The 18,382-nt window shown below is 41.7% G+C and overlaps 1 protein-coding gene across 4 annotated transcripts in view; it reads left to right on the top strand.

The window, feature by feature from the left end:
- The window catches only part of Arid1b (AT-rich interaction domain 1B), a 413,649-nt gene that overhangs the window by 319,537 nt on the left and 75,730 nt on the right, over positions 1–18,382 (top strand). For all 4 annotated transcript variants that reach the window (XM_071612881.1, XM_027939394.3, XM_027939393.3 and 1 more), the window contains exon 6: positions 3,537–3,626. In XM_071612881.1, coding sequence (XP_071468982.1) covers positions 3,537–3,626 — 90 coding nt within the window. The remainder of the gene's footprint in view (positions 1–3,536; positions 3,627–18,382) is intronic.

Below are 18,382 nucleotides of genomic sequence, written 5' to 3'. Positions count from 1 at the left end.
ATTTCAGCCTAACCCAGTAGTCAAGGTCCACATCACCAGAAGTGGGCCAGCCAGCATCTGAGACCTCCTTAGAACCAGCTAAAGAGTGTGGTATTTTTGTTGAACATGTCCCAGAATGTATTTCAGTGATGAAAATAGATCAGCCCAAGCCAGATTGGGTAGCGTTCTACAAAGTAACTCAGGAGTACTCTTCAAAAGTTGCCAGGTCATAGAACATAAGAAAAGACAGGAGGACTTTTATAGGCTAGAGGACATGGGAGAAATAACTAAATGCAGGGCACAATGATCCCAGAAAAAAGGATGTTTGCTGGAAAAATCAACAAACTCCAAATAAATTCTGTAGATACTGACTTCCCATCTTGATAATCGTATCATGGTTATATAAGATATTTCCATTAGGGGGCGGTGGGCTGTTGGGCTGTTGGATAATCTTCACAATTTTTTCTAAATCTAAAATTAATAAAAAATAAATGGACTTGTTCATTTGTTTTTTAAATCAACATAGATTTAGGATGAGCATTATAACTCAGCAAAAGTAGAAATTCAGGTAACTATTGTCACATGAAGATTTTGCATAGTAATGCATACCTGGTCATTGGAAAGTAAAGTCAGGTGTGAGATGGTGGGATTTTCTAGTTCACAGTAATTCTTCTGGCAGTATTTTACTTCATCATGTCATCATCATCACAGACAAGGGGAGTTCAGGGTACATGTCAAAAGAAACTCAGTTTGAATGTTTAAGAACCGCATAAAGTTGGTTTGCTCACTTGACATGGCCATATTCTCTCTTAAAATCAACTACCAAACTTTCTTTGAAAGGTTGAATTTGTCACTGACCTGCCATACAGAAATCCGTTGTTCAGAAGGTGTTTACTTGATTCGGCTGGTTTGAAGGGATCTGAATTCTCTGCTTTGTATGAACCATGGACATGAGTGAGTCTTCTATATCACCTTTCACAGCCCCATTTTCTGAGTTAGCGCCTGCTGTATAACACTCTTGGAGGATGAATTATCTCCTAGTAACTGTAGTTACCTCGTAATTAAGGAACTATGAGAAAAGAGAGATCAAAGAAAATGAGGAATTTTAAATGACCTGGAAATATCTATCCTTAACACCCAAAGGTTCGTGTTTATTTTTCAACAGGATGGATTTAATACATGGTTTTTCTCCATGTTCTGAAGGGAATCACTCTCAGAATTGCACCAAACAACCGTGAGTGGTGCTTGGCCGAGGCAGTATTTTATGAGTCTTGAGATGGGCTTCTTACAGCCTTTTTTATTTTTCACTTGATATATTGTATGGAAGGAGCAGCGCCTCGGGCAGGCACAACGTAAGCCTGGTGCCCTGTGTTAACACAGAATTACTGTTTGTTTTTACTGTCCTGAGTCTATGAATCCAGCCTGTCATGCAGAAGTGATCGTTATAATGTAAGCACTTAACTGTCCTGCCTCAGCTGATTCCCTAGGGAAACTTAAAAAGTCCGGGTTTGGTTGCAGAGTGCTTTAAATTTCTAAGTGGACTGTAGATTGTGACTGCAGGGAATTTCATCAGAATGGTTTGACCCTGCTGTGGACACAGCAGCTTTTGTAGATCTGTAGCCAGTAACTTGCTCTTGAAATTTGTTTTGGTCCAGAATTTAGTTTTTACTTTATATCTAGTTAGTTGGTATTAATACTAATTTACTACAAAGTCTAAGACAAACCAATGTCAAGTAGATTCTGTGCCATTTGTCAGGACTTTCAGCTGCTAGTGAGGGGACTCATGGAAGAGCTCATGTCTCACGGCACCTGTTTCTGGCACCTGTTTCTCTGTGTCTGTCAACTCAGGTGTTTGGCTTTGGCTTTATCTGAGAACGAGCGCAGCGTGGAACACCCAGGACCACTCAGGAGTACAGCCTTAAGGCTTATGTCCACCTCTGAAAGTGAGATGCCTAACCCAACATAAAATTTGAGAAAACAATTTAATTGTTTTACAGTGATACTTTTAACAGCTATTTATACCTATTATCTAAACTGAAAATTATCTTCCTGCCTCTCTGGCTGTCAGATAACAACTGTTATTAGAGTGAGACATGAGTGGCAGTCCCCAGAGACTCCAGGCCTGAGACACCACGCTGTAAAAATGGAAGACACGACACTTGTTCATCACAAATCCCCAGGCCTGCGCCATGGCCTCCACTGGGGAGAATCAGAGGTGGTCTTCAGGCATTGATTGCCTCCTCTGCACAGTTGTGATTCTTTTTAGCAGCGTATATAACTATGGAAGAGTAGGACATAGAGGAGCAAAGCAGTCAGGTTGAGCTGGCCCTGTCACATGACTATTCCAGAGGGTATACAGAGAGACACGTTTGTGCGTACTTCTCGCTCCCACCTGTGGTAGCAAGGGGAGAGAGCAGAGCATGCCCTGCGGGTTGTGCTGAATTCAACATTCTTCTTAGTCCTAGTATTTTAGTATTAGAAATGCATCTAACCCTCTGAGCCAGAAAGGGAACTGAGGGGACCCCCTGCCTTGTGGTGCCTGCGTTTCTGCATCCTGTCTCCCACCTTGTGATGTACTCTCCCTCCTTTATCAGTGAAATAAGTACATTTTCCTTTGTCAGTAAAAAAGTGTGTTTTTCTCTAGTTCACATTCAGAGATTCGTTATGCTAAGGGAGGGACTAAAGGAGTGAAAGACAAGATTCCCGTCCCAGGGAGCCCACGTTGATATAGGAAAAAGCCAAACTCATTGAAAGTTACATAGATGCTGTTACTGTTTAAGCAATAAAGATCAAAGGAGATGCATAATAATATTCCTTTCTTTAGTAATAACATATTCCATTGTGTAGTACCATTTTTTATGTTTCTTAATGGAGGTCTTCTGAGTTTGACTCTCGGGTTGATTACAAAACTTTTTAGGAATCTGTTACTATTACTGCATTAGTTGGATATTACCAATGAGTAATTGTTGGTCATTCTACACACCTGCTTACCTATTTGGCTTCACTGTTTTGAATTTTGTTGAATGTGTAGGGACTGTATGTCAAGCTACTTCAACTACAGGTTGATTGATCCATGAGTTTGGGGGCTTATTCAGTAACAAACTGAACTTTTAGCAGGTCTTTTTGGTGAGAACTTTATCATGTTTCCTCTTCATTTTTCAGGAAACAAACGAAATATTACATTCTTTTCAGCTGTGTCTTTTTCTATGTGGGCCATGCCTTGTGTGACCATAAGAAATATATGTGTCTGGGGCTGGGGATGTGGCTCAGGCGGTGCGGCCTGGGTTCGATCCTCAGCACCACATAAAAAGATGTTGTGTCCGCCGAAGGCTAAGAAATAAATATTAAAATTCTCTCTCTCTTTAAAAAAAAAGAGTGGCCACCTTTAAAAAAAAAAAAAGAAAGAAAGAAATATATGTATCTGTGTCTTGTTTTGCGGGGGTTTTTTGTGTGTGTGGTGTTTTTTTTTTTTGTTTTTGTTTTTTTGTTTTGGCACAATTGCAGTATTAACGCAAATGGTCCCCCCCCATCCCCACTTTCCCTCCTGTGTTTTACAGGCAGTCAGATGCCTCCTCAGCCACCTGGGAGCCAGTCAGAATCCAGTTCCCATCCTGCCTTGAGCCAGTCACCAATGCCACAGGAAAGAGGTGAGTCTGCAGTTCACATCCTATGCACTGATCATGCTTTGAGTAGAGAAGGCTCATATGAGTTTTCTCACCCATTTGTCTTCTTACAGATAATTTTTTAAAAGGATGCTTATCAGATAAACAGAACTCTATAAGTAACAACAAATTTGGGGAGAAGGGATTCTTTCTTGCAGATTGGATTACATGTTACCAAAGTGTAATTCAAGGCCCAACGAATCAGTGTGTCCACAAAACACCATGAAGTGTAGTCTGTGTTTGATTGTAGTCTGCTTAGTCCAGCTGGGTGCGATAACTAGGAGTGGCTCAATGTGGACGTCAGTCCTAGTAAAGTGAAGTGTGTGAGCACACGTGCACTCAAGCACACGTGCTGACCTGACTAGTCACTTGTTCCAATAGACTTAATGATAATATTTTAAACTCATATTTCAACTTATCATATAAAATTGTAAGATCTTCTAACTGGAGCAGACCTGAAAGCTCAGTGTGCAGTTGAAGAAACTGAGGACGACGTTTGCCCGTGTTTCCTCGCTCCCAGCGTCTACTTAGACTGGGCTTTTCCTGAAGCCTCTAAACTGATGTCGACCCACATCTGCCGCCTCTGTGCTTCACTCAGTGCTGTGTGCCAGCCCGTGGTGCCTCTGCCCCCCCTGCACGGTGCTCCTCCTCCTCCAATCAGCATTCTCTTTTGTGCCTCTGCTCCTGTGGTGGTGGTGGCGGTGATTTTAATTCAGATTGGTGTAGACCAGGGCTTACGTTCCCAGTCACTTCCCACAGCCTGTGGGTCAAGCTTGTCCACCTGTCCACCCTGTTCCACAGGAGATGCCACTTTGTTCCATGTGGGCCTGGAGGCCAGGAGGTGCCGGCTGGCTAGGTAGCTGATGTCTAGAGGACGGCTTGAGCCCTGACATTGTGATTATTTCTGTAAGGACTGAAGAGATGATGATTTGCTGCTAATTAGACTTATGAGGTTTAAGTTATTTTACATATTAAAAATTCAGTGGCACATAATTTAGAAAGCAATGCCATTAAAAAGATGGATTAGACTTATCTATGTGTCATTTGTGTTGAATGTTTAGTGGAATAAAGTGAATTTTTCATTTCCTAATACCTTTACTTATTAGCGTTTTTATTATAGTTTAAGGTGTAGTTAATACTTAAATTAATTCCCTTATCAAGATAATACAGGGTGTTTTAATCATGGACTAGTTAATGGTTCTCAAACTTTAGCGTGCTTGAGAGTTGTTGCAGGACTTAAAACCCATTGCTGGCCCACCACAGATTTCTAATGAAGACACTTAAAATCTGCGTTTCTGACAAGCTCCAGGTACTGTGATGCACAGGGCTAAGGGGCACCTGGAGAAGTGCTGCCTGCAACTCCACAGTCTTTAACAGGCCTCATCATGGTGCGAACCTGAGCATTTGTTTCTGTGCGCTCTCGGCGTGCTGTATGTCGCTCTAGCCAGGTCTTCTAAGATTGCTCATCTGTGTAAGCTCCTCCTTGGGCCCCATCGTCCTGAAGACCTTACAGACATCCCTGGACAGAGCATGCTCCGGTGCCATACTTGTGGGGAGCTTGCTGCTCTGTGTATGTGGGGGGGCTGACCTTCTGTACACGGCGGTGGGGACAGGATGGGGTAGAGGAAGCCCTGCATGGAGCACCTGTGGGCCGGGTCTAGAACCAATCTGGAGATGGCTGTCACCTCACTAATTCTCAACAAGGGCCTGTGGCAGCACTTATACTGGCACAAGTCTGTTGATATCACATGTCACAGGGTAAGTGCCCCTTATGTGGGATCCCTGCACTGTAGAACTTAGGAAACCAAAGAGAAATTCTGTCAAATCTCCTCAACCCTGGCAACTGATAGGTGTTAAGATTAGGAAATGTGGGGAAGCAAGTATGAAGGTCAGGATGACAATGAGGAAGCCTGGTTAATGTAACAACATGGAAAATTACCACATCTATTAACGTTTTCCTCTGGTTGCCTTAGATGCTAAATCTGAATTGACTTTTTTTTTGGCGAGGGGGCACATATTCCCTAAACCTTTTCTGAAAGATTGTGCTAGAGACACTATTTGCATTCTCTTTTGTGCTTTTATTGGTTAGATAACCTCCTAAAAAGCAAAACTTCATTTCTTAAAATGACTACTGTGTTAAATGATGCGTTGCCATACATGAGTTAAATTTTCTCAAAATTGGACAGCAAGGATCAAAAGAAAATGACTTTATTGTTTGTTCAAATTTAGGAAGAGATGTCAGCTCCTAATAACATTTGCTATGATGGTAAAAATTCATTTTTGCTTTTCCATCATTTGTTGTGCACCAACAATGGACAGTATAAAAGAAGGTCGTAGAATACCCTTCTAGAACATTCCCTATCATTGATTCTTTACTGAAAAGCAGTTTAATTTCATTTATAACCTTATATTTGATATATGTCCCTCTCAAAGAAGTAATAAGAAAAAAAGCAGGAAATAATACAACAATGATTTAGGATCTATTTTCAAAAGTATTTTTCTCAGAAACCATCGACTCTGATAGATCAGGTAAGAACAGAGCTGATTTCAACAAGACGAAGATGTCAGGGAGACTCCATGCGTTCCCATTTTCTTTAATGTGTCCAGGAGGACGTTTCCTTTCATGGTGTGTGCAAAGGGAGAGCTGGCACAGCTATTCCTATGTGGAGTGCCCCCTTCTTGGTCCTGCCCAGAGTCCTCCTGAGGTGCGGCAGCACTGACACCACCACCCACACCACCTCCCTGGAGCCAGGTCCTTCCAGGTGCAGAAGGCCAGCTCCTGCTCTGCTGTCCTTCCTTCCCACATGATGCCTATGTCCCTGTGCAGGAAGAGAGTTTTATAAACCTCAGGCTGCCCTGGGCATGGGAACCACCCTGGCAAGGTAGGGCAGTGCCCACCCCAACCCATCTCTGGTTCATTACCCTTTTGTGCTTGATAGTTCTGTATGGAATTTTGTCAAAAGACAGTGACAAATCCATCTCCCCACGTTAACACAGACGAAAATAGCCCTGGGTTTCTACAGCTTTGTTTCCATCTGTACAGGTATTTGTGCATAAATATCAACATGGCACTGTAGGTTACCAAAGGGGAGAAAGGCAAAGTCTCTTAGCCTCTTTATTTTCTCACACAGTGTCATTTCCTCTGTTTTCACCCATTTTCCAATATAAACTTGATTTGATGCTTTGCTGTTGGACCTTTTTACTAATTGAATAAAGAAAATTAGTTCAGATTCTTTGGTATTTACTTTATTGCCGATATAAATTCAAAAAAAAAAAAAAAGAAAGAAAGAAAGGCCCAAACTTCAGTTTAATGTTCAGTAGTGACATATTTGCCATTGATTTTTTATTTTAAACCAAATCTTCTCTCTATAGACCTCATATAACAGTGTTCAGAATTATTAAATCACCTCACCAAAAAATGGAGTAATATAAATAAGGCTACCTAAGATTAGAGGAACAGTTAGGGTAGCCCTAAAATATTAAAATAGATTTTACAGGAAAATTGTACCTAGCAAGTGTGGATTAGTTTTATCCTTGTTTCTTAATCTTTTAACATGCGTGTCTTAAAAATTCAAAAAGAGCAGTATGAAACAGCTTATTAATGTGTTGCTCTGTTTTACAAGAGGGCGTGGAAGGAATATGGAGTAGTCATCTGAGCGGATAAATAAGTATAATAATTATTAACATTAAAGTGATCACATTTTTAACCCCTATAGTGTGTTAAGCTTAATGAAACTACCAGCTGCCCTTCTGGTTTATTGGATTAGCAATTAGGTGAAAACGTTGAAAGAAGACTTATTTATTTGGACAGATGTAGAGAGGTCAGAATTAATTTTTCGAAAACCTTTTAATTGAATTCCCTTTTAATTTTCACAGTAGTGTCTTGTTAAATATTCATGTTAATGCTGGTGGCTTTCTGAAGGTCTGAACTAGATCTGGATTCTCAAAATCAACATAGATTGTTTAACCCTTTTCATCTAGTGTGCCAGCAGGGACTTCCTGAGCATAATCCCACAGTATTTGAATAATTAGAAGGTAGTAATGAGGATTTAATTAGTCCTTGAGATATGCTGGAACACAACCCCTAAGAACTTTCCCTTTTGGACACAGACAGTGCACAGAATCGATGCTGCTGCAGGTCTGTGATGTGCTAGGAAATGTATTCTGTGGCCAGAGGCATTTGTTTGGCACCATTCTTTGACTGCCAGATCCATACTAAGGGATCCTGGGTGGGGTTTTCCAGAATTATTGAATAGCTTCTCCTAGCCTTCACTTTTGTCCCCCTTGCTGACTAGATGTGGACCTGGCCTCCCTCTGCCGTGTTGAGGCAGAGTCGCTGTCCTGGCGACATACAGGCTGGCTGTGCCTGCAGGAGAACTGGCTCTCGATGGTGCTGTGGTTGGTGAAGCCAGACCAGTGGCGCTTCCACTGTGGCTGTGGACTGAGAACAGAGATAGCACAATTGTGCATTTGTATGATGTCCTGGAATTTTTTCCAGCCAAACTTGGGGTCTTTGACAGCTGTTTGTCAGCAGAATCACAAAAACTTCATCTTTGGAACCTGATCTTCTCAAAGTGATGTTTATCGGCAGTTGCATTTTTATAAATATAAATAGTGCTGCTGTCCAACAAGAGCATATCTCAGATGGGGTATGGTCCTGCCTTTTGATGTCCTCTTTGTGTGCTACCAAAAATAGTAAATTAGAATGTCTGTATTTCAGTAGTCTGAGATTTACAACTTATGTATTTTACTTAAACTGATGAACAGTATATGTCTTCATTATTCTTTTTCTTCTACTATTAACCCCAAATGTTCACTGCCTTAGTATAATTTTATTCCCACCAATTAGTGGTGTACTTTTGTTTCCTTTCAGTCTGAATAGAATTTCTCATCAGATTTTTAGTCACATCATTCAAGGATCGCAAATCTTTTCAAAGCACAGAACAACCAAATATTAGAACATTTCTGGTTCTCAAATTTTAAAAGTTTACCATTTTGCCAAAATAGATCATTTGCTGTGATACAGTATTTCTCCCTCTTAGGTCACTGCTGCTGTTTAGATGTTTCTCCAGCTGGGCAGCTGTAGTGTCCTTCTAAGCTGGAATTCTCACATATGAAGAGTAGCACTAAGTGAAATGTCCAGAGACCACCTCCCCTCACCATTTCCATGCTCTTTATAACCCAAGAGTATTTCATTACATACTTAAAAATTTTGAAGTTTTTAATACTACCAGTTTGTTTCAAGTGATATTTATACCATAAGTTAGTTTTGAAATTTTAAAAATTACTCTGAATACTTTAATTGACCTAACTCCTTAATCATCAAGAACACATTAACAAGTTGGCCCTGAAATGAAGGAGACCACCAAGATAACTGTTAAGGAGTTGGAAGTGAGATTTATTATTTGTTAAAAATTGTTCTGGTTTTGCAAACTACAGAAATTATTTTGTTCATCTTTCTATTGAATTCTCAGTTTTAAATAGGACAGTGAATCTGCTGATGTTGAGATGTTCCTCAGGTTATGCTAATTGTCAGAAAATGTTTTCGTAACCCATATTGTTAGTTCTTTCTCTTTCTGAAGAGAAGGTATTTTACTTTCCCACTGCTGTAAGAAGAGCATTATCAATATTCTGCCCTTACCCCTGTGGCAGTTAATTCAGCCTCTGCTCTTGAGAATCCCTTTTGTGTGGTCTGTGAAAGATGCAAATAAACTCAAATGGGAGGTTTTATACTAGAAAGGATATCTAGACTTCACTCTAGAAAGGTGTTTCTAATTTCTTGAGCCTCAGACCTCTGGTTTTGGGCTAGACTGTGGGCAAGCCCAAGGGGTGCATCTGTGGTATAAGTACTGTGTGAGGTTCATCATCAAGTTCCTTCTCAGACTACTGTCCAGATGTATGTCAATCAAAAAGCTGAGAAAATATGTCACATACAGTAAAAACTAATTTATGTTCATTGAGAAATCATTGATCTTTAAAAATGTTTTTTTAAAGTATAATTTTGTTACTTTTGTTATGTCATAATTTTATGAATTGTCAATTAAAGCTTTTAATAGTTAACACTCAGTTTTAACCTGCTCGTTATTCTTCAGTGGAAGTATTTGAGAACATCTGGATCTTGGGTAAATTCGCCACTGTGTATGGCACACACTGACAGACACCAGCAGGTTCTCCCCTGCTCTTTTGTGTTCCTCCTCAGTGAACGGCCACCCTTTATCCCAACCAGAAGGCTTGAGGCCACGCTTGATGCTTTTTTCTCCCACGTCTTCCCCAGGCTACCTAACTTCCCCACTGGACTGTAGTGGTTTCCATACCTTTGCGGGTCTAAATGTACTGTCACTTTCCTAGTCCAGGCCAGCTAGGCACCTTCAGAAGCCTCCAGCTCTTTTTCCTGTCTATTTTGCATGCCACATCCCAAACAGTCATGCCAGAAGACAAGAATTGCATCAGTGCCTGTGCCTTGGAGAAAGGCACACTGATCTGCTAGTGGGGGCCCTTCTGTACCCAGCTCCTACCTCCCCTTCTCTCACCACACTGTGGTTCTCATGTCCTCGTGCCACATTGACCCTCTTTTAGGACCTTTACATACTCTTTTCTCCAACTGGCATGCTTTTGCCCCCATACTACTTCAGCTCTGCCCCCTTAGGTTCGTATTGCCTGCCCAGCATATTGATCCTTCAGGTTCTGGTGGCCTGGTACCTAGGAGGGCCCAAGGCAGAGTTTGCTGGGTGGGCAGATGCGTAAAGCTTCCCCATCCATCATGGTGCTGCCCCTGTAGGTCAGGTGCCTAGGAGGAGGCAGCTTGCTCAAGGCCCACGCAACACTCCAGGCCCAGAGCTCCATGAGGACGAGCACCAGAGCTTTCTCATGGTCACAGTCCAGTGGTTCTTATTTCATATGCTGTTTCTGATTTTAATCTGTCAGGACCTTGGATTCAAAAGATCTGAGTTCAGGTGGAAATTTTACCACTATCCAGTTTTGTGATCTGGGACAATTAATTAAATCTCTGTTCCCTTAAATACGGATTAGAGTGTGCCATGAATTTATTGCAGAGGTCAAATGAGATCTTGTATCTGAAGTTGGTTAATTGAATGGCATTGTAAAAATATTAATAACGAGCATCAGCATCAGGTACATCTAGCTCAAGTGTGACCTGGTTTGAAAGTCCATAGAAAGTAGTTTGTTGGTTTCTTCCAGCACAGAGACATATGCAGGCTCTCGTTGCCCTCAGCACTAAAGCTGACTTTTGCAGATAAAACTTTGAAAATGTGCACATGGAAAGGCTGGCTGTTCTGTCCCCATCTGCCATCTGGTATTTAGTTTGATTCCTCCCCTGATTCTAATTTACTCAATGATAGATGGTGTAAGTTTCAAGGCTAGTCAGTAGCTGAGAGGGCTGTTGTGGAGGGGGGCAGCTTCGATGCTGTGGTGTGTGCCCCCTTGCATAGGGCGCTACATTCGCAGGGAAAAGAGAGGGAGTGATTCTGCCAGTTAACCTAATAGCACAGCTGGTAAGACACGGGGGTCCCCGGTTAAAGCCTTGAACGGGTCATTAGTTTCTGTCTTCCTCAAAGCAATTCATGTTGCGAAGAGAAGCAGGCAGGAAAATAAATACTGAAGATATTAAAATGTTCCAAGAATACTTTTTAAAATATATTTTTCTCTCCAAACCGGACTCTTACACCTATTTGGGAAGAGAAATGGCCTGTCTCTCTAGTTGGAGACACTCGGCTGAGGTGGTGACGTGTGACCATTATTTCACACATGTGGTGAGACATCTTTTATTGAACTGGGCTTTTAGAAGCAAGGCAGTAATTCTGTGAATTTTTTTAACGGGACGCCACCATGAAAATAAATTGTCCATGTGCCACAGGGAAACCATGCTTTGCTTTTTGGTGGCTTGTGGAACCTTAGGTATCTTATTGATGTCCTGACAATGGGCAAAGCTCTCTGCTGGTTGAAGAGACACCTCTGAAGAAATTAAATTTTGGTGTTTCGGTTCTGGCTGTCCTACATAAGCTGGGGCATTCTCTCCTAGCTATTTCCTTTCTCATGTAGTGACAAACCATGACTTGGGCTTTGTGCTTAATTTGTTTTTTTTTTCCAACAGGATTTAAAGTCTCTAAAACTTAATGTTGCAGAATGTGTTGTATTGTATGAAGATGAAAAGAGGACACAGTTGGCAGCCAAGACCCATGTTCAAATTCCCTTCAGTTTAATTTTGGAAAATTTGTTCACTATTCATTTAGCTACTTCTACATTTGCCTTCTAATGTCCTTCAACCCAGAAGTGTATTTTCTTGAATGGTACTCTCACCCATTGCTGACAGTTTTGAAAATCTGTCATTGCAGATCTGGGTTCATAGAGCTTCTTGATAGTTTCCTGTATCAATCCAACACAAATGTGCTTTAAGGCCTAAATTTACTATTTAAAATTAAATGAAATTTTATTCTATTTTTGATAACTTTTTAGTGCTACTAAAGATCAGCTATATCTATCTCTATATTGTCCAGAAAAGAAATTTTTCACATCCTTACTGTACAGAAACACTCTGCATTCCATTTCATATCTTATTTGGAAAATTCTTATGATAAATAAATCCATTGCTTTAAACATTTTTTGGGCTACTAAGATTTAAGATTCTTGTTTGTAAGGATTTTCTCTTTTACAAATAAGAGAATCATACGTAGCATTTTTCTTAAACTGGGGGAAATGTTCATTAAACAAATCACTAATAGGACAATGCTAAAGAATATGTTGGGGAGCTGGGATGTGGCTCAGAGGTAAAGCGCTTGCCTAGCATGAGTGAGATACTGGGTTCGATCCTCAGCACCACATGAAAATAAAATATATTGTGTCCACTATAACTGAAAAAATAAATATTTTTTTAAAAAGAATATATTGAAAAGGTCTTGAAAATTCACCTAATAAAAAAATAGATAGGCAGGTGCAGTGGCACATGCCCATTATCCCAGCAGCTTGGGAGGCTGAGACAGGAGAATTGGAAGTTCAAAGCCAGCCTCGGCAAAATGGCAAAGCCCTAAGCATCTCAGCGGTACCCTGTCTCTAAATAAAATACAAAAATGTGCTGAGGATATGGCTCAGTGGTGAAGCACCCCTGGATTCAATGCAAAAAAAAAACAAAGGTAAATGTTTTAGAAATGCTGATTCACGTAGGCCAGTTTTCCCAGAGTGATGAAGGGATTTTTATTTGATTAAAGAAAAATGTCTATTGACTTAATCTTTAAAACTGGGTCTCCATAATGCATAGTGAAATATCATTTTTTTCTAGACCTGCAGTAAACATTACTTACACTGCCATGTGACAAGAATGGGTTATTGGTTTGATGACATCCCTTGATGGTAAGGTTGCTACCATAGGAGAATGGCCCTAAGTAAACCGTGCTTTAAAAAGGTAGACTAGGGCTGGGATTATGGCTCAGTGGCCTTGCTTCTGCGAGTCCCTGGGTTCAATTATCAGCACCACAGAAAAACAAATAAATAAAGATATTTAAAAAAAAAGAAAAAGCAGACTAAATGCCTCCCAGTTAGGTCCTGGCAACCCTGCGCCCCCTGTGCTGTCTTTAGCTATTGGATGTTTGGAAATTACCAAGTTATCATTAAATACATAATTTAGCACTGTGCCTTTGGAATATAGATTGTCAGCCTCTTATCAGAAGGTGGAAAGAAGCTGCCCAAGATTTCTCCCAGAACTGCGAGATCAGCAGAAAGTGCCAGCAGAATGCCTTTGTCCTGGCCAGGGTCTTATAAAGCCATGAAGAGAAAGGTCTCCCCTAGGTCAGACCTGGGTCTTCTTGTAAACCCCACATAAAACCCTCAAGGATGGAGTAATCAGTTGCACAGGTGTTTATAAAGCTAGCCATCGTCGTGATGCCTGAGATCCTGTGGGCCAGAATCTTTGCCCTTTACCTTAAGAGTCTGTTCAGACCCTTGATAGAAATTTCAGTGTCTCTTTCCCTCCTCCTCCCACTGTCCATCTTTCCCTCTCTCAGTCAGCCTCCCACTCTCTGCCAAGGAGGATGTACACTGAATTTTGGGCCACCAGAGCTAATCAGTACCTACCAGAGCTACATAGAGGGGCTAAGCTTAGCTTTTCTGAGCCAAATGACATAGCTGGCCAATTATTTCTGGAAGCGGCTGTTTGTAGAGGTTCAGTGCTGTCTGGATAGTGAACCACGTGAGGCAAGCCACCCCTCAGCTCTGACTGAGGTATGGAACAGGCAAGTCCCAGAGACACTGGCTTCCTAGGCAAGGGCCTCAGGCTGTGGGTCACAGTGTCAAGGGGGTTAGCAGTTGCACTGCAGGGAAGTGACCAATGTCCAAATTCTTGAGGCACTTTCTGTCTTTACTGATGAATGGCTTGTAGGAAAACCTGTCACAGGAAGCTAGTTTGGAAACTTGGAGTAGTTCCAACGGGAAGTTCATGGTGGGTTATATTAAAAATCATGTGACCAATAGTAGCTGTCACTCACTGAGCCTCTGACAGGTGCACAGGGCTGACCGAGCCTTGTGCTTTGCACATTGCCTCCGTTCATTTTATGAGACAGGCTCTTGACAGAAAAGGAAACTGAGGCTTGACTGAACTTGCCGGAAGCTCCCTGACTGGAAGCAGGGCAGCCACTTTCTGGGCTCTGCCTGCAGGCCCCACGGTGGGCCGGGAAGAGTGGAGGATGTGATGTAGGTGGATGGAGGCCCGACGGGGGGGGCATCTCTTCCCCTTCCCTCCCGTGCTGTCATCTATCAGTTGCTGCTGCTGCTCGACAGTCCTTCCTTCAGCTGTGATACTCTGAAGACAGGTGGCACAGGAAGCGACAGTCTGACTTACTAAGCTGCTTTTGTACAGTAAAAGTAAATGGATACAGAATGAAGTGGCCTTATTATTCCCTAAAGGCATATGTATCTGTCCAACTCCAAGCCAGACACCTTGCTTGGACAAATGAGAAGAGAGCTTTTAAGTACTCAGGTGCTCGCTGTCTGGGAGAGAGCCAGACACACTAACAGATGATAGCGTGGTGACAGCTCCACCACACCTGACTTCAGGCTGCTTTCCTGGAAGGCCAAGGAATGTGGTGGGCAGGAGCCTGGGGAAGGCAGAGGACAGGAGTTCATCCCTGTGGTAGAAGCGAAGTCTTGTGAGGCATGATCAGTGGGGGATGCTGCAGAGCATCTTGCTTTCACCCCATGCTTCCCATTAGTGGGTGTCTTTCCCTATTGATATGTAAAATATGAGAGCATTAGACATAGTAGGGGTGAAACTTGTTTTTTGAAGCACAATGTGTGTTGAATGACGTATGTGAATATGTAAACACATGCACATTAGATCATGATATAAAATGTTTCCTAGTTGGATGCAGTGGTGTACGCCTATAGTCCCAGCAACTTGGGAAGCTAAGGCAGGAGGATCACTTGAGCCCAGGAGTTGGAGACCAGCCTGAGCAACATCTGAAATCCCATCAATAAATAAATAAATGTATGTATGTATGTATGTTTCCCAGGGCTGGGGATGCAACTTGCTGGTAAAGCTTAGCATGTGTGAGGCCCTAGGTTCAGTCCCAGGTACGACAACAATAATGAAATTTCCTAGCTGTGAACTGGTTTGAAAACAAGTGTTTGTACATAACCTCAGCAAATTCACCTCTGTGAGCCACAATGTCTTTAGGTTGTTTTGAAACTTAAATGAACTAATAATAAGCAATTTTTTGCATGCAATATATGTTCATTAAGAGTCACCTGTTTACCTAGATCAGAGAATAGCACCCTACCTGGAAATATTTGCTAAGTGGCAGGATTTGCATAGATTTGCAGGGCTAAAGCAACCTTGTACCTGTAGGGATCTCAGACGTCCTGGGGGACAGAAGCACAGTGGGAAGAGACGGGAGAAAGGAGGGGCCAAATGCTGAAGACATGTGTGCTGGCCAGGAAGCAAATCAAGGCAAACCTCATTCTGAGAGGAGGAAAACAGGAGGTGGGGCAAGGTGGGGAGCCCAGGGGCCAGAGGCAGGAGTTGGAAGAGGCCTTGCTGCTTCTCTTGGATGTGGGTGTTCCCTTGTTGACCTTCAGGAGCTGAGCCAGGGTGGCGTTTAGAGAAAGGGGTAACGTGTTAAGCTAAGCATGGAAAAGAACTAACCAAATGAAAGGGTACCCCACAGACCTCTGGGAGTGCAGGAGCTTTGGTTCCTCCATGTGGTTTAGGACTCAGAGTAAATTTGACTTCAAGGAAACCGTTGCCCTCCCCAGTTTTAAGTGGACCCTCCCCAGATACTCTGACCCCACCTGTACCTTTTTATTGTACTCAGACCTATTTATTTTGAATTCTTGGATGTCCATTTTCCACTGGACACTGGAGTGGAAGCTCCCTAAGGGCAGACACTGTCTGTTTTGCTCCTTGCTTAATATCCCAGCACCTGGCACTAAATAAATGATAAAGAGAGGCAAAGGAAGCGATCACCCATTGACCAAGATGTTACTGTTTTTTCCTCATATAAAATTATAAGTTGCTTTGTAATTTTATCATTTTTCATCGTGGATAAGATTTGTTTTCTGTTCAACAGAGTTTAAAGTTGAGTGCAAGGATCACATCTTTTGCTTTAAAAAAATGTTTTTTTTTTTTTTTTTCCTTATCCTTGTCATAGTTCCATGAACGCTAGAGTAAAATTGAGGCATGCTGGTAGAAGATCTGTATAACATTGTGGATTGAGTTACCAGTTTGATAGCTTAAATTGGAACTCACAATGAATAAAGGGCTCATAGAATCGCTAGAAAGGCAATAGTAATGCCTTGGATAGCATTTTCATGGGGAAAAGCGCTTTTGCATACACTTTTCTTACTGAATTCTCAGAACAATCTTGTAAGCCAAGGCAAGAAGTGCTTTCACTATTTCATACAAAAGAGCCCACAAGAGGGTCGGTAGAGGCAGCCTCTAACCCATTTCTTCTGGTTCCAGACAGGTCAGAGTGTGTGTTTCTCCTGTCCTGACAATGACTTTTTCTCTAAGAAAACAGATTTTGCTTGAAATTCTTTTCCTAAAGGGCAGCTTATTGTTTATGCCAGAAATGTGCCTCTCTTCATTTACAGTGTGGTAATACTAGTTTTTGTGGTATTTATCCAGGTAATGCAGGACTTAAAAATGGTAAATTTAATTTTAAAAACCCTTGTATTTGTTTACTTTATAGATGAAATACATTTTCATATGGAATATCTAAGAAACAGTGTTATATATAACATATAGGATAATTGTCTATTTTAGTACTTTGTCCAAAGTTTATCCCCATGTTAGATATTTACTATATAACATAATTCTATAGTATATTTAATAACTCTATAGTTTCATAATGTATAGGAAATTCATTTTATACTTTCTAGATTTCCCTTACTAGAAAGTTGATTTTCTAAACTCAGACAGCTTACGACTAGGAAATCTCACAGCTCTTTAAAGCTGCAGCTGCATTCTCCCAGCTGTCAGACTGCGGCACAAGCTGCCATTTCATAATAACTTTCTAAAAGTAAAGTACATCCAAATATGTCACCATAAATAGAGAATTTGAGGTTGAACTTTGATTTTTTCCCCCCATTTTGGGGGAAATGTTCAGACCTTTATTTCATTCAAAATAAAGATGTTTAAAACAACAACAACAAATTAAAGGACTCCCCCCCACCTAAAAAAATATAAATGGAATTACCCAATTTAGATTTTTTTTTTTTTTAGGAGAGAAAATGTTCAAACCAGAGTCATAGAGAACTAGAGCTAAAGTGACCCTGCTACCATCAAGTGCCACCTCTATTTTAATAGGCAAAGACTCAGATACCTGAGGGCTCTGCAGCTGGCTGGAATGTGCACAGCAGAGTGCAAGGCCAGGACTGGCATCCTGTGATCCCAGGAATCCGTGGCCGTAGTAGATGCTGACATTTTCTGAGAGCTTTGGGGCACCAGGCCTGGCTGTTAGTGTGTTTCTGAGCTCACATCCACCTTGTTGACTCTCCCCACTTTGCACTTGAGGAAACAGTAGATTCGTATAGCTTCTACAGTTAGGATGGAAGGTACAAGTCCCTCTTTTCCAGCTAACTTCTGTTGATCCTTATTTTTCATCAACCTGCTTAAAAGATTATGGCAATATTCTATAGCCTTTAAAAATCAGAAGACTTCTCCTAAGGGATTACTGTGGCCATTTAACTAGATATCACTTTAACTCTCACTTGACTTCCAACTTTGAACTTTACTCCCTTTCAGCCCCTTCTCAATGCTACCAATTAGAGTAGAACTAGTTTCAAAAATGTACGCCGAATCCTGTCACTTTGCAGCTATGACAATATACAGCTGATGCCAGTGTTACTCAAGCCTCGGGGCCAACTGCCCATGGGTCTGCAGGGCAGGGCACATCCATTGCTGTGTGACGGCAGCTGTGCCTGCTACACAGGAGGGAGAGTGCTCAGGGCCAGTGGGGACAGGCAGATGACATGGACAGCTCTAGAACAGGAATCAAAAGATCCACTGGACACTGTTCATGTGGACTGCTGATCAGGGAGATACACACAGCACAGCCACGAGTCATAAAATGCCTCTGCAAGGCTGCGCGGAAATATCGAGGCTTTAGGCAAGACTCTGGCAGGAGAAGGGGCAGAGGGTCACCCCCAGGAGAGCCCTTTTTTAAAAATATTTTTATTAGTTGTTGATGATTTTTTTTAACTTATTTATATGCTGAGAATCGAACCTAGGATGTCAC

The sequence above is a fragment of the Marmota flaviventris genome, chromosome 6 (genome assembly GCF_047511675.1).
Source record: "Marmota flaviventris isolate mMarFla1 chromosome 6, mMarFla1.hap1, whole genome shotgun sequence".
Lineage (NCBI taxonomy): Eukaryota > Metazoa > Chordata > Mammalia > Rodentia > Sciuridae > Marmota > Marmota flaviventris.
The sequence above is the reverse complement of the archived record's forward strand: the minus strand, read 5'-3'. Positions and strand labels throughout refer to the sequence as shown.